This window comes from Gastrolobium bilobum, unplaced genomic scaffold, assembly GCF_033153095.1.
Source record: "Gastrolobium bilobum isolate Gb01-03AN ecotype WA unplaced genomic scaffold, APGP_CSIRO_Gbil_v1 utg3949, whole genome shotgun sequence".
Classification (NCBI taxonomy): Eukaryota; Viridiplantae; Streptophyta; class Magnoliopsida; order Fabales; family Fabaceae; genus Gastrolobium; species Gastrolobium bilobum.
In genome coordinates, this window is record NW_026897444.1 from 268,740 (window position 1) to 291,816 (window position 23,077).

At 35.7% G+C, this 23,077-nt stretch overlaps 2 protein-coding genes across 2 annotated transcripts; both read right to left on the minus strand.

Annotated features, from left to right (window-relative positions):
- Nucleotides 1–815: 815 nt before the first annotated feature.
- On the minus strand, nt 816–11,885 carry LOC133306997 (probable beta-1,3-galactosyltransferase 14). Its single transcript, XM_061507411.1, has 7 exons — nt 11,287–11,885; nt 9,553–9,705; nt 9,391–9,473; nt 9,177–9,276; nt 3,652–3,765; nt 2,000–2,142; nt 816–1,283 (listed from the first exon to the last, which is right to left on the minus strand). The coding sequence occupies exons 1-7, from the start codon at nt 11,637–11,639 to the stop codon at nt 1,198–1,200; spliced, it is 1,032 nt and encodes a 343-aa protein (XP_061363395.1). The 5' UTR covers nt 11,640–11,885; the 3' UTR covers nt 816–1,197.
- A 1,013-nt stretch (nt 11,886–12,898) lies between these two features.
- Nucleotides 12,899–22,920, minus strand: LOC133306996 (increased DNA methylation 1). The gene is made up of 9 exons (XM_061507410.1): nt 22,786–22,920; nt 18,300–21,305; nt 17,477–17,600; nt 17,064–17,146; nt 14,717–14,958; nt 14,450–14,536; nt 14,084–14,183; nt 13,628–13,820; nt 12,899–13,546 (listed from the first exon to the last, which is right to left on the minus strand). Exons 2-9 carry the CDS (start codon nt 21,099–21,101, stop codon nt 12,924–12,926), a joined length of 4,254 nt encoding a protein of 1,417 aa, XP_061363394.1. The 5' UTR covers nt 21,102–21,305; nt 22,786–22,920; the 3' UTR covers nt 12,899–12,923.
- Between the last annotated feature and the right edge of the window lie 157 nt (nt 22,921–23,077).

Here is a 23,077-nt window from a genome sequence, read left to right on the forward strand (position 1 = left end):
ATTGAAGTCACGCAAAGATTAAGAAAATACTATTTTCGTACTTTGGTGCTTTGTTCCACTTTGGATCTATCTTTCATTGAGATTAAAACAAGATTAAGAAAATACAAAGAAGTTAGTTCTGAAATATACTGAACCAAAATGATATAAGTTTCTATACTTTAGATTTTTCTTTTCTTTTTTTAATTTTGTCATGGGATTGGGAAGGAGAAGCCCAAGATATAGGATGGTGCATGGGATAACCAATATCCAGATCATTAAGAAAAGGGTAAATAAGCTAATAAAAGGGTTTACCCTTTCCTTATGCATAAGCCCAAGATATCCAAGGTTGTGTGCAATCGACTCTCATCCTCTATTCTTTTTTAAGATATAGGATGAAACCACTCTATATAATAATAATAAAGTAATAACTCTTATCATACCATCCACTTTGCAAACAATGTAAAGGAAATTTCACTTTCATTCCATCATAAAGCATCTAAATAAGGGTATGATAATTTTATTGCATTCTAATTCATTTTATTTCATTCCACCCATAATTAGATATCTAAACCTAAAGCATTCATGATTTATGTGCTCAAAGTTTGTTACCATTTTTATTTTATTTTTTTGTGTCTTTACTGCTTTGGAGGATATTTTTCTTTATTTAATTGTATTTCTCTCTATTATTCTCTTTGGAAAAATCTGATTCCATCCAGAACAAAAGATCCAATTCATTACTACATTTCGAGTCTAAACATATGGCTTGATGATGAACCAACGAACCCTCAACTCCTCAAGTACCATAACACACACTCATTCAGACCAAAGGCTAATGCTCCTCCTTCAAAAGAATGACACAATCTAATAGTACATTTAATGTTCAAAAAGAATGACATTAAAATGGGGGAAATTAGTAAAATTAAATGATATCATCTTCCGTAAAGTCTATCAATTTTCTTATGCTCTATATAAAGCCTTCCTCCCCAAAGAAGGTAAGAAAAGTAAAAAGGGAAAAATGAGTGGAATAAAAGATGAAAAAAAAGAAAAAACACAAAAAGGTGTCCCCTGACAAGATGAAATGTGCATTAGAAAGAGAAAGATCAATGGATAGAAAATGGTTGCAATGCTAGCAGCTCGTAGCTGTATAGCATCACAAAAGTAAGCAATTCCTCAAGTACCTTCTTAGCTTCCGTATCTTCATAAATATAAGGACAAATACTATTCATCAGATTCCATAGTTGGACTCTGAGTGCAGCTGTCCTTTTCATGGAGTTCCAACATTCTCTTTTCTGGATTACAGAGTCCTGTAGATAAACAATATCCAGATCATTAAGAAAATTATTTTCCTTTGATTTATACTACATGATATAAAAGGATAAACCCCAGTGCATAAAGCTCCTCGACTTGGGAGAATAGGGGGTGAGAGTCGATTGTACGGAGCCTTACTATTACAATTTTACAAAAGAAACTGTTTCACTGACTCAACCCATGGATCACAAGGAGCAACCTTACCGTTCCTCCAAGACTCACTCTCTTACATTGCATGTATATCTTTGACCAAAAATCATTAAATGCTGACTAAAGATCTAATCATGCACAATAACTCTAATAAAAGAAACTCACCAAAAACAAATTCATATTTTATGGATCAGATCATATTCGATCCTCAAACGTGTTGGACCATTCTTAAATCTTATGCATGAATGCATATAGCCTATACCTAATATGCAAGTGACCATTCACTTTGATGACTGCAAACTTGGCAGTACATTCCTTTTACTCTCAAATATTACTTTTTCTATGAAAAACATGCACCTTAATAGGACAGAAATATAGAAGATAACATTGATAAGCTTGAAATAAAAATTATCCATGAGGTAGCCCGAATTACACAAGAATAATGATCTTTTGGGAGGCCCGACAGCATGAATTTCATGCATTTTACAGGCTACCCAAGGGAATGTTATCATACAAACTCCTGAATTCTAATATAACGTTTTGTGCAAGATAAAATACCAACCTGAACACTTTGGAATATCCCACACAGCGATTGATGTAGTCGTACACTCCGGAGAACAAAGTTCGTGATTATTCTCATGATTGACATTCATTGCAAGCATCAAAGCTCCAATGGTAACATCCTCGTTGCTAAACATCCGAAAACTGTGATTTATTTAAAAAAAGAAAAAGAAAAAAGGGATGTAAACATTACACTCAAAATAATAGGAATTGGGAAAGGGTGGCAACTGAATAAGGTTCATGTCATCATGTTTATCCATCATGATCTTCATGCCTTTGTGGCAAGAGGAAAGAAAGAAAGAAATTTTAAAACCTCATAAAATAAAACTAGTCTTTAAGGTCTAAAGTGTGATATTGTATGAATTGAATGGAGAAAAAGAAAGCAAGAAATCTGCTCTGCCCATAACTGCCAAGCAATTCAATGATTCATTTGAAGATATTATTTGTAAGAACCATTAATAAGAGCATATTCTCAATCCATTTTCGTCAGTGACACAACTCAACATGACTAAACACAGTACTTTAGGGAAATATCTCAGCTTTTCATTTTGTTAGGAACCTCGCTTGGTGCAAGTGTACTGTAGAAAGAGATGTAGGGGGATTACACCCCAAATAGTTAGAATTATGTGTGTAGTGTGTGTAGCATAGCTATTAGTCACAACAGCAAAGATAAATAGAAAAGGGGGGAATATTTTGGGGAAGCAAGAATTGTGTAAGGAGTCTTAGTTGGGAGAGGACATGCCTCTCGAAAGCCTGAATCAGTGGAAACAATACATATACTAACTGTTTTTCTTCTATTATGTGTTATTTGATTCTGGTTCTTACCACATTTTCATCAGAAAACAACATTAGAAACCAAATCAGATGGTCAATAAATCCACCACCCAGACATAGTTCTGATGAAGATATGAAATAGACAGTATTTGACCCATGCATGTGAACATATGCAAAATCCAATAGATAAGATAGAGGAAAAGCAGATATGCAGCATGCAAAGAAGGACGTATCTTCACGTTAATCTCAAAATTAAAAATAAAAAATAAAAAAACAACAAACAAAAAATCCAACATCTAAACATCAACAAGTGCATCAAGTGTTACTACAGTGAATATCAGCAAAACAATATGATAGAATACCATTGAAAGTGTATTCTAGGAGGCGTTGTATTTGATGGTGCTGACTCAGATAAAATAGCGAATGATAGTGGTAGGAATATTCTAGAGGCTGAGGTGGAAAGAAATCCTGTTAGTATAGAGGACAATTCTGTTGGAAGAGAGAGAGAGAGGAGTACCGTGGGAAGTTAGTTACAGCACTATATGTAAGTAGGTGTGAGAAGTAGGAGTTTTTAGGATGGAATTGGGCATGGGAATGGGAGAGACTCAGCCCTCACGAATGTGCTGGGATTATGTGTTTTCTTATTGAGTCTTTAGCGAATTTGTCTTTCAATTTGTATTTGCTTTTCAGTAATAAAAATGCAGAAAATCCAGACTTCCTCTGGGCCAAAAATCACTTGTTTCCTTTGAATTCCTGTTAAATTAGAGTGGATCTATCACAATATTATTACTAACAAATGCATGTGAGTAATTTGTGAACCTACTGCTTACTGAAGATCAAGTGACCAAAATATTAAGTTGTGGAGAAAGAAAAACTTGCCTGTTATTCCTAAGAGCGACCAAGCTTGATACAACATCAGCAGAAAGAGCATATATAGGACCATAAGCATGAAGAAAATACTCACTGCCAAGCAAATGAGATAGTGGCTCATACCTGCAAGAATTATCAGTATAATTACTCCAAAAGCCAAAGAAGTTATATAAATGAAAACTTTTGATTGTCGCTATAGCGATGAGGCTAGATAGCACACTACGTAACATTTTCAACCCAAAAAAAGGAAGATAAATAACAATTTAGACCTGCCAAAAAATTGGACAATCCTCAAATTGTTCATTGTTGTAAATACTTGTATTTGTTTATTTATTTCCATTCTATAATCTTCTTTTGAGCTTAGCCCATTAGGTTATTTAATCTCTTTAAATAGAGAGTAATTGTACAGATGTAAAATACAATTATCAAATAATATAATCCCTTCTATTTTCAACTTGGTATCAGAGCTCTCGATCCTGAGGGCTCTGTTTCCGCCTTTAGAGTGGAACCCTATTTGTTTCCCTCTCGCCCCCAATAGCCACTACCGGAAAAAAAAAATTGAGGGACCTTTTGGACCAAGAGGATTACTGTTTGACTCCATTTTTCCAGATCTATCAATCCACGGACGTTTTCCAAAAAAAAAACTATTGTTCACACATACTGTTCATCAGCACTGTTCACGTGTTACTGTTCACGCCAGAGTCAGAAGCCGTTTGGGTTTGCGTTTGTGTGATTTTTACCTCAAGTTGCAGTCTTTTTTGTCCCCTTTTTTGGCAAATCTGATAATTCTGCCTCTATTTGGACTCTCCGCATACCTTTGGGGTAATTTTTCATCAATTTGAGACTAATTTGTTTCTTTTGAGGTTATTTTAGCATTATGGCGGGTTCTTATGGTGCATCTTCGGAATTTATTTCTATTCGCCGAGATGAGTTGGAGCAGATTCGGACCATGCTTGATTCTCTGAGTAAGCCATCTAGTACTAGTGTTTTGACTATGACTGGTATGAACTCTACTACTCATTCTTTTCTTACTTGTACTGATTTTAAACAATCTTGGATTATCGATTATGGTGCTACTGATCATATGACTTGTTGTGTTGACTCTTTTCTCTCTTATAACCCTACTATTGGCACCGATATAATAACCGTAGCTAATGGCTCACACAGATCAGTTGCGGGTTATGATAACGTTTTTCCTTCTAGTACTATTAAAAGTGTTGAGCCTTTTGATCTTGTTCATTCTGATGTTTGGGGTCCTTCTAAAGTTTCTCATGCTTCTGGTAATAAATGGTTTATTGCACTCGTGTAACCTGGGTTTATTCAATGCATGAAAAATCTGAGGTACCACAATTATTCTTTCGATTTTATAAAATGATTGAGACCCAATTTGTTAAAAGAATTAAAAGACTAAGCTCTGACAATGGTACCAAATATGTCAATCAACGTCTTTCCCAATTCATCCAAGGTCAGGGCATAATTCATGAACTTATTTGTGTGGACACCCCTCAACAAAATGGGGTTGCTAAGAGGAAGAATCGTCATCTTCTTGAAGTTGCCTGTGCCTTACTTTTTCAGAATCATGTACCCAATTGCTACTAGGGAGATGTCATTCTTAATGCAGCTTTCTTAATCAATTGCTTTCCCTCTCGGGCTTAACAATGTAAGTCTTATTCACTCAATGACTTCATTTTTTCCCTCTGTTCCCTCTATGCAGAGTCTTCAGCCACGAGTGTTTGGGTGTGTTGCCTTCGTCCATCTTCATAAACACCATCGCAGTAAATTGGATCCTAGGGCTCTGAAACGTATCTTCCTTGGTTATGCTCATGATAAGAAAGGCTACAAGTGCTATTATCCTATTAGTTGAAAATTCTTTGTCTTCATGGATGTCACATTTCATGAATCTGAGTACTTTTTCCCAAGACCTCATCTTCAGGGGGAGAGCAGTTCTTCAGTAGATTCATCACCTTCTTTCTTTGAGTCTGGACCTTCCATGTCTTCTCCTACACCTCTTCCTCTTGTTTTTGATCCTCCTGTGTCTGACCCATCCAATACACCGGAAATACGGAGGATTGTGACACCTGAGTTGGTGTATCACAGGAGAAAGCAGCCCACACTGCTTCACCAGCAGCCTCAAGCTTCTAAACCATTGGTAAGTTTTGAATCTCTTGTTTCTGACCCTAATATTATTACTTTTCTTGTTTCTGAACCTAATATTATTGCCTCCTATGACTTGTCTGTTGCTTCTGATAACTTACCCAAAACCTCTGATGACTTACCTATTGCCCTAAGAAAAGAGAAAAGATCTTATACCCAACACCCTATCTCTCAGTTTGTCTCTTCTACTAATCTTTCTGTGCAGCACAAAAGTTTTATTTCAGCACTAAATTTTATCTCAATCCCCAAATCAGTACATGAAACATCAAAAGATGAGAATTGAGCTCAAGCCATGCAAGATTAGATGAATGCCTTGGAGAAAAATAAAACATGGGAGGTTGTTAATAGACCTGATGGAAAGAAAGCAGTAGGGTGCAAATGGGTTTATGTCTTGAAATATAATTCTGATGGTACTCTTGAGAGATATAAGCTCAGTTAGTTGTCAAGGGTTACATTCAAACCTATGGCAATGATTATGAAGAAACTTTTGCCCCAAATGCAAAGATTAATACTATGAGAGCTTTGTTGTCCCTTGCTGCCCATTACAACTGAGATATGAATCAATTTGATGTGAAGAATGCTTTCCTTAATGGTGAGTTAGAAGAAGAAGTGTACATGGAAATTCCACCTGGCTTTGACTCTATGGATGGAGGAAATAAAGTTTGCAGGTTGTTGAGATATATAGTCCCACATTGGTTGTATGTGCAACTAATGTGGAGTTTATAAGGCCTTGGGCACTCCCACTCTTTGAGCTAGCTTTTGGGGTGGTGTATCCCAAGGTTCTTTATATGGTATCAGAGCCTCGCCACCCCCCACTTTCTCTTGTGGAGTTTCTTAGCACAGGTAGGCTGGGCCTGTTGCATTGTCCACTCTTCAAACCCAATGGGCTCTCGTGTGAGGGGGCGTGTTATAGTCCCACATTGGTTGTATGTGCAACTAATGTGGAGTTTATAAGGCTTTGGGCACTCCCACTCTTTGAGCTAGCTTTTGGAGTGGTGTATCCCAAGGTTCTTTACACAGGTTAAAAAATGCCTTGTATGGATTGAAACAGTCTCCTCGTGTCTGGTTTGGGAGATTTACTAAGGTTATGATGGCCTTAGGATATAAACAGAGTCAAGGAGATCACACATTGTTCTTCAAGCACTCCCACGATGGGAAGCGAACTGTGTTCCTTGTGTATGTTGATGATATTATTATAACAGGTAATGATATTGCAGAGAGACATTTTCTACAAGCACGGCTAGCCTCTAAGTTTGAAATTAAAGATCTTGGGAGATTGAAATATTTCTTAGGGATAGAAGTAGATCATTTAAAGGAAGAAATTTTTATCAGACAAAGAAAATATGTCCTTGATCTTCATTAAAGAAGCGAGAAACCTTAGGTGTAAACCCTCTAGTACTCCTATTGAGTAGAATCAAAGGATGGGTTATGAAGAGTAGAGTCCTCCATTTGATAAAGAACAATATCAACGGTTAGTAGGGAGACTTATATATTTGGCTCATACTAGACCAGACCTAGCTTATGTTGTTAATATTGTGAGTCAGTTCATGCATAATCCAAAAGAAAAACACATGCAGGCAGTGGAGAGAATTCTTCAGTATTTCAAAGCCACTCCTGGTAAAGGACTGTTGTTCTGGCGTGATGGAAATCTCTCTTTAGAAGTTTATACTGATACTGATTATGCTGGATCCGTGACTGATCGTCGATCTACCACTGGCTATTGTATGTTTCTTTGTGGTAACTTAGTGACATGGAGGAGTAAGAAGCAAGACGTGGTTGCCAGATCGAGTGCAGAGGCTGAATTTCGAGCTATGGCTCAAGGTATTTGTGAATTATTGTGGTTGAGAATTATACTTGATCTCAAAATAAGATGTGAAGGACCTATGAAGCTGTTTTGTGATAATAATAATAATTCTGCCATTTGTATAGCTCATAATCCAATTCAACATGATCGGACTAAGCACATTGAGGTCGACCGTCATTTCATCAAAGAGAAGCTTGATAGCGGGTTGATCACCACTCCATACATCTCTTATGGACGTCAATTAGCTGATATTCTAACAAAGTGACTTCCCTTAGAAAGGTTTCAAGAGCTTACTAACAAGCTGGGAATGATAAATATCTTTTCCTCAGTTTCAGGGGAGTTTTGTAAATAATTGTATTTGTTTATTTATTTCTATTCTATAATCTTCTTTTGGGCTTAGCCCATTAGGTTATTTAGTCTCTTTAAATAAAGAGTAATTTTACAGATGTAAAATACAATTATCAAATAATATATCCCTTCTATTTTCAACTATCATCAACGGTATGATTGGATGCTTGGAGGATAAGGAAAGGGAAGAAATCAACAGAAAAAGGAAGAGAAGAAAAGTGATGGGATAAAAATAAGAGGTTAAATAATGACTTTCCTTCCCTTTGTTTCGATGTTTAAAATCCTCCAAAATTTGAGCAACTTTAATATGTTCACAAAAATGAATAAGGGAGGACCTTAGAGGATAATCATGCATTTTATAAACATCCAGACACATAAAAGGCTTATTAAAACATTCCCTTGCCCTCCTTTCTCCTCCATCAAAACATGCCCAAAAAATATAATTTTGGCAATGAAGTATCTTACAGGTCTAAAATTGCTTAATCCAGCCCCTTAGTGAATTGGGGATAATTTTCTATTTCACTATACGTGAGGCCGCCATAAAAAGAATGACATTTTTAACAATTATCATATATTTTGTGAGTAGATATATTTATATTTATTAGAACCTTAAAAATCAATGTACTGATGTACATAATCATAAATTCACATAATTTAATAATATTCTATTCTATTCTATAAGATCTTAGCTGAAGTTATATATTTATTTTAATTCAACTACAGTTGAACCACTGAACCTCAAGTTTAGAACCTAAACACACTTCTGCAAATTCAAATCCAGTCTCACTCTCCAACCTGGTTCTTAGAAACATATGACTCCACAACAAAAAGAAAGAAAACTACAAAAAGAATCAGTAAGAATTTGATCTCTCAGTAGTTTATTCAAAAAAGAAAAAAAAAAGGAATTTTCAAACTAACACAGATAATTAAAATTTACATCTGCTTGCCAAATTTACTATCAGACATTTGATCTCTCAAGCTAGTAATTATTGATTCGTAAATCCCACAAATAATATTAGTAATCTATATTTCCTTTTTAAGGAAAGAGCGTATTCAAGTCCAGATGGCAAGATATATTTATCCCATGCCATGACAGAAGCAATTTAATAATGGAACATGTTATCCCCAACAAAAAGTGACATGGTGAAAAATGTTGGGTAAATTAAGCCAGGACAGGATAAAATTAAAATCTTGGAGATAAAATATACTTAATCTAAACAGAACTAACCATTTGAGTTTTGGATCAGTGAAAACAGGACCCTTTTTCATGCATCCTATGTAAGTCTGAGGGTGAGATCTCTCTTTTGCCAGTAGTAACGAAAGACGATCTGACAATAAATTGAAGATGATTGCATAAAACTTAACTATAGGGGTAATCTTTAATCTCATAAATAAAGGTTATCACCATATTTAACCAAGTCAAGCGTTGAAAAATCTCACACCTGGCCTTAAATATATGTCATCATCAGCTTTGACATAAAAATCCGCATCAAAAAGTGCATAAGATGCTTTGAAGAAAGCCAACCTGTAATAAATGACCATATTCAACTTAGCAACACACTATAGACATAAACTACAACAGTTAAGTTATTCTCAGCACACACGTTTTGTATGGGAGCTTACTGTACTCCTCTTCAATATCCAATTGAATGAAATCATCATATTCTGCTACTTCCTTCTTAAGTGCGGACATCTTTGATCTATCACGCGTTCTACCAATAATAAACCTAAAAGCCAAGCCCGTGGCTTCTTCCAGACTGCAAGCAATATCAATCAATAAACACGAGCATATTAAATTAACACCACTTTCAGTCCCAATCTCCCTCAAAATATTCAATCCACCAACAAAACAAACAACCTACTTTGAGCACTATGCACACACTGCTAGATACATATAGATAAAAACTGAATGGAATCTAAACCAAACTTATAAAATGCGGATTGCGGCATGTCGTGGCCAACCCCAAAAAACACTATAGCGGGTTGTAATTGCGGAAATAGCGGAATAGATATATGACAGAAATAATGGAAAAATAAATAAATTTAAAGGCAGAAATAGCATAAGTGACAGAGAGAGACGCAGATAGACTAAAAAAGTCTTAAAAATTTTCAGTTACACATTTAAATTTAAGGACAAAATTGACATTTTGCCTTATGACAGCAATATGGCCGCAAATGCGACCGCAATGGCCATTATTGCGTTCCAATGAGGCGTGGAGTGACTTCTTGTGGCAGGCACCGCAACGTCCATACGGCGCTGCTCGTGGTGCTATTGCGGCGCAATTAACTACTATGATCTAAACTAGGCCATATAAAAACAGATAAGTGTTAGAATTATTTATAATTCTAGTGTGCTACAATTAATTGTGTTTTTTCTTGTTTTAATAAAAATGGCCACCATACTAGTGGGTGACACTATATTGGAGTTTGAGGCATAATAGAATTTCAGAACTCAGTGTCTCATTGTGGATTCCATTACTGTAATAACAGCGCAGCATTATTTTACAAGAAGCACCTAGCATCATTCATGAGCAAAACTTTCATGTAATACACAACTCATGAAGACATAACAGCACATGAAACTTCAAACCCTGATGCTACAAACAATCACATTCTCCAAAAGCAGAGCATCGATACAGTTGTACAACATATAGATAATTGAAAACACTCCCGATTAAATCCTGACTAACGAGAGTAGGAGTGAGTGCAATCCTTATACGCAACCTTACCCTTACATATTCCCAAAGAGGCTGTTTCCTTTCATGGAATACATATAGATAAATACTGAATGAAATATAAACTAGACCATATAAAAAACAGAGAAGAACCCAGCATAATTCATGAGTGAAACTTTCATGTAATACACAACTGATGAAGACAAAACATCACATGACACTAAAATACAAAACAAATGTAAAGAACCACTTCAACCCAAAACCTTAAGGTGTTAGGTGAGGGCCTTTTTAATGATCTATATTAATCTCTAACACACCCCCTCACATAAGAGCCCTTTGAACTTGAAGTGTGTATATTGCACAGGCCCAATCTTTGATTTATCTTTTTGTGCTTTTTGTTTTAATTCCACTTTAAAGTAAGGGGCGATGAGGATTGAACTTGTGACCTTGTAGTGACTGAAGCTCTGATACCATGTAAAGAACCACTACAACCCAAAACCTTAAGATGTAAGGTGAGGGCCTTTTTAATGATTTATATTAATCTCTAACAACAAATCACATTTTCCAAAAGCAGAACTTTGATACAGTAGTACAATTAAGATTTTGCAAAATTATTCACTTTTCTCAATAACCCAAGATTAAAAAAAAAAAAAAGATCAATACCCTTGTAGTCCATGCGGATCCGCAGGAAACCAAGTCTTCCTCAAAGATTGACGCCTACCAACGGATCCGAACCCGGTCTGAATACCCACAAAGGCCATAACTTTATGCCTACCCTGAACCCCACGATTGGTGCCGGTGGCGGCGCCGTGGTCCCAGAGCACTTTAACCGATCTGGGGTTGCCGTTGAGGCAGTGAGAGTCCCTCACCGGTCTCAGAAAAGCGGTGATTCCGAAGAAGAAACCGGAGATGGCGAAGAAGAGGAGGCATGAGAGGATGATTACGGAGGATCTGCGAGATGAGAATGATGCAGTAACAGGACGTGCATAGAAGGATTTTGGAGAAGAGGAAGGCATGGTTTTTCAAGGGAAACCCGGAACTGGTAGAAGCCCCGGTTGTGTGTGAAAGAGTGGAATGTGGTTTTGGTTCATGGCAAGTTAAAGGGTTGTGTCTTTTGTGTGTGTGTGGTGGGAGATAGTAAAGGTGATGGGTATTAAGCAGCTGAAGAGAGAGAGAGAGAAGAGAGAGAGAGATGGAAGAAGAAGAAGAAGAAGAGTAGTATAGAGAGAGAGAGAAAAGACAGCGGAACTGAAAGAAAGTGATGAACTAGTTTATGCTTAGCCAACAAGCATCTGTTATTGACAGTTATATTAGGTTCTGTTCAATCTCATCTCCAATGGGCTTCTTTTATTTATTTTTTGGTTGAAATCTCTTTAGGTCTTTATTTTTCATTAAATAAATGTTTTCGAGCCTAATTTGGTATGGTTGATTTTATATTTTTTTTACTTTATCATTTAAGAGTGAATCAATGTGTTGATGGTTGGTTATGGCTAATTCTTTGTATCTGGTTGATGACGTGTGTTTCCTATGCATATGGAATCCCATAGAGGCCTTGTATTATTATAGACCTAAATTTTTTTTAAAAATAATTGAATTTGGGTTCATGAATAGGTATTACGATTTAAAATTTGTGAACTTATTTATATTGTTTTGTAATGGAGTGACTATAGTAAGTGCTGTAAGTATAAGATTGAAGCTGTATTATTTCTGAACCATATATTATTTCTGATCCTATACATTTTTATTATTTTTTTACAATGTCTTGTTTTCTTTATTGTATTTTGAATAATTTTTATACTATGGAAGCATCTTAATGATTTATGCAGCAAACTGTAATCCTCATAAGAAATATTTTGCTTACGTAAAGGTTGATATTTGGTTATTTACCATTCAAATGAAATGCTTTTGCAGCTATTTCACCATTTTATGCAATAATCAACTTTTGATGAACTAAACAGATCATTATGTTAGTAATTGTAGGTGATAAATAAGATGATTTAAGCATAGGTGCCCATTTTGGAGCTGCATACCTTCCTTTGCCATCTTATTTTGCTCATCTCCAATTCATAACCAGTAAAATTTATTAAGGCGAGGCCATAAATTATCTTGCTTACCTCATCTTTTAACAAAATAGTCCCTAGTTACACATTGTGTAACAATTAAACTTACCGGTTGTTACGAACCTATTTTATGTTTTCCATATTTAGTGGTTAGTTTTCCTAAGAAACACTACTAAATTACAAGTTTGTGTCGAGCATTACACCATTTTTCTAAACATCTACTTTTTTTCAACTTCCCATTCAGCTTGCAGACTTTGCAAATGTTCCAAAAAAAGCTGTTTCATCATACATCACTGAGCATTCAACATTGGAATCCGTATCAAAATTGCTGCCTAAAAATGTTTTGCAGGACAAATTTGAAATATGGCCCTGCAAAGCATTTTCCTGAACTTCACCTATTTTGATATTCATGTCCTCCATAATTCTTACACCTGATTCAGTACCATCTTTGTTAGCACAACAGTTTTCACTAGATTGCTGTACTGACTCACTTGCCATTTGCATTTTGTTGCTCGTTCTCAATTCCTGCATATTGTTTCCTTCAATAGATTTCTCTGAGCCACCTGGAACCTTCAACTGGATGATCTTCTCTTCTCTAAAATGGTTACTTATTTCTGTTGATTCTTTGGCTCCTAATGCAGTGTCAACAGCTTGAGTATTATCATCTCTGTTGGCTTCACAGCCAGCCCTATAGTCTGGGTGATTTTTTCCCTCCACAAGTACATGTTCTGACTTAGCATCAACTTTGTTGGTAGTTATGTTTCCAACATCTTGTGGCAACGATTCAGCCATAGCTATTCCTTCATAACAGACACCTACTTTGATTGATTCATCTGTTGCTAAAGTTGATTGATCACGCAGACCTGTTTCAGGTGACAAAATAATGAATTTTAATTGTGTTTTACAATAATAGTACAATAACCATATACACCAAACGAAAATACCTTCAATGTTGTCCTTCCCGTACAAGGATTTTTCAAGTAACACCGTCCCAGGAAAAACCATCAAGTTGATTTTGTTCAATCTTTGCTTTTCAATGTCATCTACAGGAATGAATCCAAAGCCCTTAGTCCATGTCTCCACCACATCTGGAATGGCTGCTACCACAAGCTTTTCTACCTTGATAGACATTAACATCTGCTAATGAAAGAAATGGATTTAGAAACAAAAAAAGCCATTAAAGAAAGCCAAAAAGAAGCAAGTGTGGGAACATTCCAAATGCATAACTACATAGGAAGATAGTCACTAATTTCATATCTATATCATTTTTCAAAGAATGATTATTTTGGTGGACAAGAGAGTAATAATCCAACAAGAGCAAAACTGAAACAATATTTAATGATCCATTTTGTTTGAATACAAATTTTGAATAAATACATGAAACTACAGCCAAATTATACCTCTTGAATTGCACTCACAAGGAGTCGGCACATTCCCTGACGACGATACCGACTGCAAGTTGCAATTAGAGGCATCTCTGCAACTGTAGTTCCATGCACCCTGCATAGGACTAAAAGGCTTAAGAACAATGCAATAAAACAGATATGCCAAAGCCATTTCGTATAAATCAAAATTAATGCGACTATAACCTAATAATTCATAAATCAACTGGAAGGGTGAGCTTGAGCATTAAAATAATTGTTTTTACATATTCAAAAGGTAGCTGAAACAGAGCCATTTCACATAAATGTCAGAAAAGGGATTTTAAATACGTCAAATTCTACCATAAATTTTACAAGGTAAATATCTATAATATTATGTTTTACCTGATAGATGCTACAGATATCAACACATCCTGTTTCTCCAATACAAGAGTGTAAAACCCTTGAAAATTTAGACGAGCAAAATCAGACCTGAAAATCACAAGGAAATTGAGCCTTTCAAATCAAAATGAAAAAGGAGAAGAGAAGGAAAAAAAACTCGAGATTAAGGCTTTGGAAAAGAGCGTGAGGGGCAGAGGATTATTTAGACACAATAAAATAATGAAGCACATAAAAGAGGAGGGAAATTTATCGTAAGGAAGAGGCACTAACCCCCAGTTGTATATAACTTGGGGTAACATGTGTATGCCTGTTCTTGGATCCAACATAGACAAAAAACACTCCTCCATGATGGTAAGGGCAACGGCTAATTTGGTATTGCATACTGCCTTTAGGGCAAACCACTGGGCAGAATGAACCTTTTGGTCATCGTGGATGCATCTAAGAAGCATCCATGAGAAGCCATCAGCAACTTGATTAACTAACCCCATCTGAGATTGGAGACCAGAGTATACCTGCACATACCAGAGTCAAGTTCTTGAATAAATAGTACCAGTACTAAGATATTAGGTTATTTAGTCTTACTGTTAGTGGGCTTAGGCTTGTACTGGTAGTATAGTACTTGACCTAATTAATAATATAAATAGGAGTACTAGGCTAGGATATTGTAACACATTCTCGTATCAATAATATAGTGTTAGATTTTTCTTTTTCTCTTTCCTCTTCACTAAACCTGTAACTCTTAACAATATTATTGTAATAAAATCAAGCTGTTTAATCATATTATTGTAATAAAACACAAAAACACGGAATAAAATAAAATAATGCAACCCATTACACCATTAACCATATTATCTACATCAGGTAACCAGAAATGTTCACATGTAAATTTACTGATATGTGCCTTATTCCTATAAGAGAATGCCCCTTAAAGGCCTAAATACAGAAACCAACATTTTAAGACAAGCATAAGCGCCAGTGGCGGTGCATATAACAAAAGCAACTATACCAAAAGATAGAGACAAAAGCAACTATGCCAAATAATATGGACTCTTCGGTTGGTGTCAGAATACAAGCACTAGCGTGTATACATTAAATCCTGTTAGAAATAAAACTATTTATAAATATGTTGGACCTTTGAAGTTAGTTTATGAGTGTAGATGGAAAAAACAGAACAAAGCCCATAATGGGAGGCTCAAGGAAAATCAGGAGAATCAAGTCAATGCTGTTGAGGGACTAAAGGAAAGTGTGGAGGATGAGTTTGTTATTAGGAGTTACACGTGTAATGTGCTGAATGGAGAGGAGGTAGCGGGAGGGAACCATGTGGGAGAGTTGGTTATAAAGGAAAAGTAAGGATGGTGGAGGGACATCTGATGAGTATTTGCTTAGTGGAATAGGAGAGCTTGATGAGGAGTGTGGTCCTTTTCCTCATTAAAGAGAATCAGGGAGGGAACATCGAATCTGCAGCAAAGCTTGAATAATTGTTTCGCATTGTATTTAGTTACAGTATTTTCATTACAGTATTTGATATGGTCTCATGTTGAGTCTTAGCCTTTTTGGATTACTGTTTTATTGGTTTTTGTAAGAAGAAGTTGTTGCTGTAAGGGCTTGTCCCAATATTTACGGTGTAATTTTGGTATTTCTTGGCCAGTGGTACCATCAGAATATTCACCCAACAACTTAAGCTTTTGGAATAGTTGGTTCATAAGATGATATCATTGTCTATGTGATCAAGTGGTCAAGAATTCAATACTTGTCCCTCATTCTTCTAATATGAATGTGAATTTAAGCACAAGGTAGAGTGGGTCGGTGCATTTGTCCATGCTTCAAGTCCAGAGGACTCTTATGTGAAAAGGGTGTTAGATATAAAATCATTTATGATTCTTCACTTAACAGCTTAAGCTCCTCAGATAATCAATTTATGACTCATCCAAAATTCACAAATTAAAAATAATAATAATAAGATTCAAAATTTCTCCTTTTACATGTCAGTGAAAATATTTTCAATTCTCGTATGTGGTGAGTAAGTCAGAGAGAGAGCGAGAGATTAATAATCCACAATGAGTTTCCTAGGAAGAAGGAACGATGTAAAAGTTAGAGCAAAATATGGCTTTGAAAAGCTGCCAAATTTCATTCTGCTTTTGAGAAATTTAATGACAAAAACAATTATTATAATCACTAAAGTTTTATTTGGATAGAAAAATTTGAAATAAAACACAATTACCCTATTGGTTATCACACATTTTAGTTAAAAATTTAAATTTAGAGCTGTATAACTCTAAATCATATGCTATATGAGTCAAAGACTACATTTTAAATTTTTTAATCTTAAACTCGCTCATCCAAAAAATGCAACCTTTTAGAACTATATTTACCACATAAAAATTTTAATCAAATAATCAACATTTAATGTGCCAAAAGTATGTAAATAGTTAAAAACATAAACCAGACTTCAGAAAGCTTTAAATACCATCGTCAAAGTAAAGATAGTAAAATGACCAACTCATTACAAGCCACTACATTATCATGCAATATAACAGAAAATTAGCCATCATTTGCCAAATTCAAGAAATCCAATTCAAATGGAAGTCTGGAAATTTGAGAAATTGTAATATAATACCTCCTGACAACTCTGACTGCAAAACCAAGCGTCTGAAACTACCACTTCTTGTTTATCTCTCTCTCTCAGGCATTTCACATGATCTATTCATTACAAGTTTATAATAGTCAGATGCAATCATTATTGAAGCATAGAGAGGGAAAAAAGTGCACAAACTTTCAGATCAAAGAAATCTCTATTAAAAAAAATTAAAAAATCAATTATTATAATAAATTAATAACTAGGGCAGCTAAGTGCACGGGACTCCCACCACTGTAGTTTGCGGATAGTAAGATGTATGCAACCTTACCCTCGAAATAATAACAATAAATAAAAATTGTAGTAATGACAATAATTGAACCAAAAAATTGTTTCCCCATTAATCAAACTACAACATTCCAATTATTTAAACAAGATCAACAGAGAACACTTACATTTATGTTCACACTGTGAACATTGTAATGAATTATACGCATCTGAAGCCTCTTTATCGGTGACCAAATCTCCACATATCCGACACGTGCAGTTTGTGCAGTACCAATTGCCATCAGGGATTTCCTGATGTACACAAACAAAACATGTATCATGCTTTCAAGGCAGGGTAAGAGAACCCCAAAAATAGACACATCCACAACAATACAAACAATATACAAGAGAACTTTATTGATAACGAAATGCATGGCATAAAAAGAACATAAATAAACGTGTACACATGCTGGTAACACAAAGCAACTCATCCATACCAGCAAATGTCTATAAAGAGAGAGAATATACTCTCTGAATCTACTTATTAAATCACAGCCAAACTAAGCACAAAGTTCGTTAATTCATTTGGTATTGTATCATAAAAAGCAAGTAAAATATAATCCATGTAACTTTACCCTTGATCATTTTATTCATGTTCACAGAAGTGACAGAACCCACTCACCTACTAGCAAATCCTAATTACCATATCTGTGTGTTCTAGCAATCAGCTAAGTCAAAACAAATATTCCTAACTACAAACCAGAAGAATTACACTACCAGCAGGATATGACACAGGTGGAGGCAGAACTATGTTTTATGCTATTGTAAAGGTGAACATATATAGTATATATCAAAGAATAGCAGAGGAGGATGTTAAACAATCACTTAATATCAGGTTTGAATTCCCCAAATAAATAAAAAACTATTTATTTGCAATGACAAGGGAGGAAAAGAAGAAAAAGATTCATTACAACAAAAAAGAAACTAGCACAAACATGAGAGCAGACAGACCTGAGTGGACAAACAAGCCAGGTGAAAAGTAGACGGACAGCTATCACAACATATCAGCTCACCCCCCTCACCACACAATCCGCAGGAGTCATCATTTCTATCATTATCATCGACACGCACAGCCTGATTCTGACTTTTCCTGGCTTTGTATTCAGCTGACCAAGCTTGAAGAAGGCACAGTGTAAAGGGCTCACCAGACTCCATGAAAAGATTCAAGCAAGGGCGATTCAGTGTAAACCCAGCATGAAACTTGAACTCTGATAATGTAAGCACCTTACCACAACACTTACAAATAATACCATCTATAGTGATCCTACCATCCTTAAGGACAGAATTATCTTTAGGGTTTCGGTATTGAATCACATCATTTGAAGATATGACCCCATTCTCAATCAACCAGGACAAGACTGTCCTTGTCCCCAAATACCTCTTGCCATCTTTATTGTGTTTCCCTCCATTACAAGGGTTCCTTGGTAGCAACCTGCAACGGCCCCTTTGGCTTTTGAGCTTCCTACGGCCCCTTGATTTCCAGGATTTAGCTTTAGATTTACCACGGATTGTCTTTGGGCTGAAGTCCTTGTTCCTGAATATAGCCGACACCAATAGATCATCATCTTTAATCTGGCATCCGTTGGACTTATTTGTTCCAGTTATGGAGAAGTTTGTTTTCCTAATATGTTGCTGGATTGCACTGACAGATGACAACTTCCTGGGATTTCTTTTATTTCCTGAATTCTCAACTAGATAATCCTGGACCTCTTTCAACCCTAACTGACTGCCACATGCATCACCATTCAGAGACTGCACCTGGTCAGTAACAGTTGAGCTCAGCATGTCATTATGGTATAACATACTCAGTTTGATTTCAGATACCCTTTTGCACTTCCTCCGCATTTTCTTTTTAAGAAAAACATTAGTAGTAGAATATGTGTTATCTTTCCCAAATACAGAAGCTATTGAGATTTTCCTGCCCTCTTCCTCACTACATTCAGACTGTTGAATAGCCTCTGAGTCATGAGAACGAACCAGGCCATGGCTTACACCATATGTATTATTTTCCTTGGGCATGTCCATTGCCACATCTCCATGGATTCTTTTATCTGCTTCCAGATAATTTTCTGAAATCTGTTTATCAAAGCTTTTGGAACTTCTAATTTTAGCTTGATGAACAGCATTCACTTTAGAACCTCCAGGTATCTGGTTCAAATTTCCAGAGGTTGTAAGAATATTAAAAGAGGAAGCACTTGACAGGGTACCAGCGCTATCCAATCCATAACCAGGTAAAGGGACTAGATCCATACTACTTTTGTTCATTGACATTTTCCTACATTGATTTCCTATGCTGTTGGGATTATGTTCTTCAACATGTTTATCTTCCTGGTTGTCATCAGATTCCTGATTACAGGCATGGTTGTTAACCATAGAAGCAGTTAGTGTGGTTCCAGCGACTCTAGAAGAATCACAGAGAAAGGCTTGGTCATGTTTTTGCTCAATATGAGCAGCGGAAGTATCCTCCCAAGCTGAATCAACGGGAGCATATGCCATCTTATACTTACTAGAAACTAAACTCCAAGTTGCTTTCACTGCCTCTCCCTTTTTCAGGGCACCAATCTTTCTATCAAAAAATATAACAATTACAAAAGGATCCAAAAGCCACCATTGATAAGCCAACATAGCAGCAGACGCTGACTGCGTCTTTATGTTTTCAACATTTATCAGTGCACTGGATAGATCAGACCAGAATTGACTAATATCAGTCCATTCCTTACAATCTCCATAGATTAAATTGCATTTCTCGACAGACAAAAGCTGACCACATAATCTCCAAGCTTTTGTAAATTCCCGAACAGGCTTTCCCTCTGGTGTCCTATAAACCGACTCCATGTAACGCCTACAAGGCCGTTGACGCTTCTCAATAGACCATCCTGCCATCCTAAGCAACTGCACAATATGAAACTGAAGTAAAGTACGAGGATCCTTTTTGTCTAGTTTTGAGGATGAATTTGAGATATCCATATTAGAAGATAGAAACCCTTCCGGTATTTCCTCGGGATTTAGAGGAGACCCAGACTTCTTCAGAACAGTGATTGATGGACTTGTAACTACAAGCCTGTTTGCAAAGCTCTCCTGGGAAACAGGAGAAGAAACCGCTTTACTTACAGAGATCTCTTTACCAACATTCTCATCTGCTGTTGTTGATTTACAATTTGCAACATCTACATCCTCCTTAGCAGCTTTTTTATTCTGTAAAATGTTATGCTTCAACAGATAGCAACTAGATATCACACCTTGTTTAGATGATTCGACTAAGCGAAATGCAAGTGGTTCACTATCACGGTCAGTAACAGCAGAAGATAGGTTAGAAACTACTACTTTTGAAAGTCCTGATGAACCCAAAAAACTTTCTGAATCAGATCTACTACAAGGAAGTTCATGCAGAGAAAATTTCATACGCTTGACATTCACATCCTCATCATTCTGGTCCTCACAAATGAAACTCTCTGGCATAAACCCTGGAGCAGTCTCTTTGGGATGCTGAATTACATTAAAGTCCTCCTCAGGTTGTGTAAGTCTTGAAGATGAGGGACGCAATACAACTGAGTTTTCATTACTAGAGCAGAATGATTTAAATGTGTTCTTAGTGGATTCATGTTCAAAATTGATAACTCCAGAAACAAGACACCTCTGACTACACTGAAAAATGTCATTACCAGAAAAGACCTCTGTAAAAATCTGTCTTTCTTCATTAGATCCTTCAAAGTTATCATAACATAAATCCTCTATTTCTTTGCTGCTTGACATCGCTTCTGTCTAGTGCAGTTTCACTTTCCAACTTCTATTGCTGGTATATATTTGCCACCATTATAAAAAGCCAACTCTGCCATATTGTAAACCAATTTATGAAAAAGTAAGGCATTTCTTCAGCCATAAATTAATGGTTGATGAACTTCATTACTACAAACCCCAGTTAACACATATAAAATCACAAGGTAAAGGATTAAGAATCTGCATAAGAAAGCAAGGAAAGTTATTAAACTCCTATTCAAAATATAAGATACAAAATGAACTTATCATATAAATATAGTTATTAAACTCGTTTTCTCTCTCAATAGCATTAAGTATAAAGTTGAAATTTAAGTGAGGAGAAAGATTCATCAATGAGCAGACTTTATTACACAACAATCACGTAATAAATTTATCAGAAAACAATCACGTAATCAATTTACTCCCAACTTTACCAATGAGCATTCATCACAAGGATGCATTAAAAGATTCTTTCTCCTTCTTCACTACAATGTGAATTCGTATTATCTCAATAATTAAAAATGTAAACCATTAAAAGGTGTGGATAAACTAGATTTGTGAAAAAACAAGAAGCCACCAAAATAATTAAAACATTTAAACACCTAAATAAGGAAATTTTTAGTCCATAAGATAACTTCTGCTTTATCTTCTAGATATAGAACTATCATTATTCTTTTGGATGCATTGCCCTAAAAGACCAAGCAAGGCAATATCATCATATATTATTTGCCTAAATTCATGGGCATTTTCAATTATTAATCCAGGCGAAAGGGAATCTGACATTATTTTCATGCAACAGTGTCCTCAATTTGGAGAAAGATTATCATTGAACAAAGACGGCATATAGCATTTAACCAAGGGATAAGAGCTTGGAGATAATATATTTTTCATGCAACAGTGCTTTTCAACATTGAGAGAGTCTCATTTCTTCTAATGCAGTCTGCAAATCTAGTTTTTTTTTTTTTTGGGTACAGTGGACATACTCTTCTTCCAAATTATTAACTAGAAATGCTTCATTGCACTTGCTAAAAAAATTTTAAGTTTCATATAGAAGTGATGGAGAATGGTCTTTACTCTTTACTAACATGACACCAACGACTAAACAATGTTTTCTTCTAAAATTTTCAAAACAACGTTAGTAATGTTAGTAAATATTTCTTAGACAGCATCGTCACATAACACATGACAAGATGCAAAATACAACGGTTTGAACAAACACATTCAAAATACAACGGTTTAGGAAACTAAAAGCTGCCTTCAAACTTCAAAAGCAAAAAATTTAGGAACATTTGTGTAAGACACCTAAATTTAATTTAATTTTTTTTCTTTTTTAGGGAAAAAAGAAAGAAAGAAAGATCATGACAGAACACACACATACTAGTTAAGCAAAGCACTTCAAAGAGAGAGGGAATCCCCAAATTCTGGAACCAAAAATGAAGCATAAAATCTACATGCATGAATGGATAAGCAGCATTGAGACATAGAACAAGCACCGGGTCCAGAAATGAAGTTAAAAACCGAAAATCCATTGCAAAGATCTCACGACCGACCCTACCCAACTCAGATTCTGAAGAAAGCAATTCACAATCCATCCTCAGAAAAAAAAAAAAAAAAAAACTTTTCAACAAGCAGACACTACCCAGAAATTCAAATCAGGGTAAGAAAGCCAAAAGCCACGCACCCAGAATTAGGGTTCCTGGAAATTGCAGAAGCTCGTCAACATCTCTGAGCACCCAACAATGCTACGACGCCGTAACAGATGGCAAAGAGAAAAGAACACACATTGTTTCTCTCTCTAAAATCTGTATCATGTCATCCACTTTGCTTCTCTCTCTATCTATGTGTCTCTAAAGCATCTGATAGATAACTGAGTTATTTGTACCCTCTTTCATAATTTCATTACCACTTGGCTCATTTTAATAAACCCCTTTTGAATGAACCCCACACACACACACTCTCACTATCATTCTCAT

Bases quoted from the DNA above. Each gene is read 5' to 3' on its own strand.
- LOC133306997 (XM_061507411.1), bottom strand. From the start codon at position 11,639: ATGCCTTCCTCTTCTCCAAAATCCTTCTATGCACGTCCTGTTACTGCA. The intron at 9,706-11,286 runs GTATTGATCTTT...TATTGCTTGCAG, and splicing joins GATCCGCATGGACTACAAGG to TCTGGAAGAAGCCACGGGCT. The intron at 9,277-9,390 runs GTGTGAGATTTT...ATTTATTGTCAG, and splicing joins TGACATATATTTAAGGCCAG to ATCGTCTTTCGTTACTACTG.
- LOC133306996 (XM_061507410.1), bottom strand. From the start codon at position 21,101: ATGTCAAGCAGCAAAGAAATAGAGGATTTATGTTATGATAACTTTGAA. The intron at 17,601-18,299 runs GTCTGTCTGCTC...TGTGTACATCAG, and splicing joins TGGCTTGTTTGTCCACTCAG to GAAATCCCTGATGGCAATTG. The intron at 14,184-14,449 runs GTAAAACATAAT...AGTCCTATGCAG, and splicing joins ATATCTGTAGCATCTATCAG to GGTGCATGGAACTACAGTTG.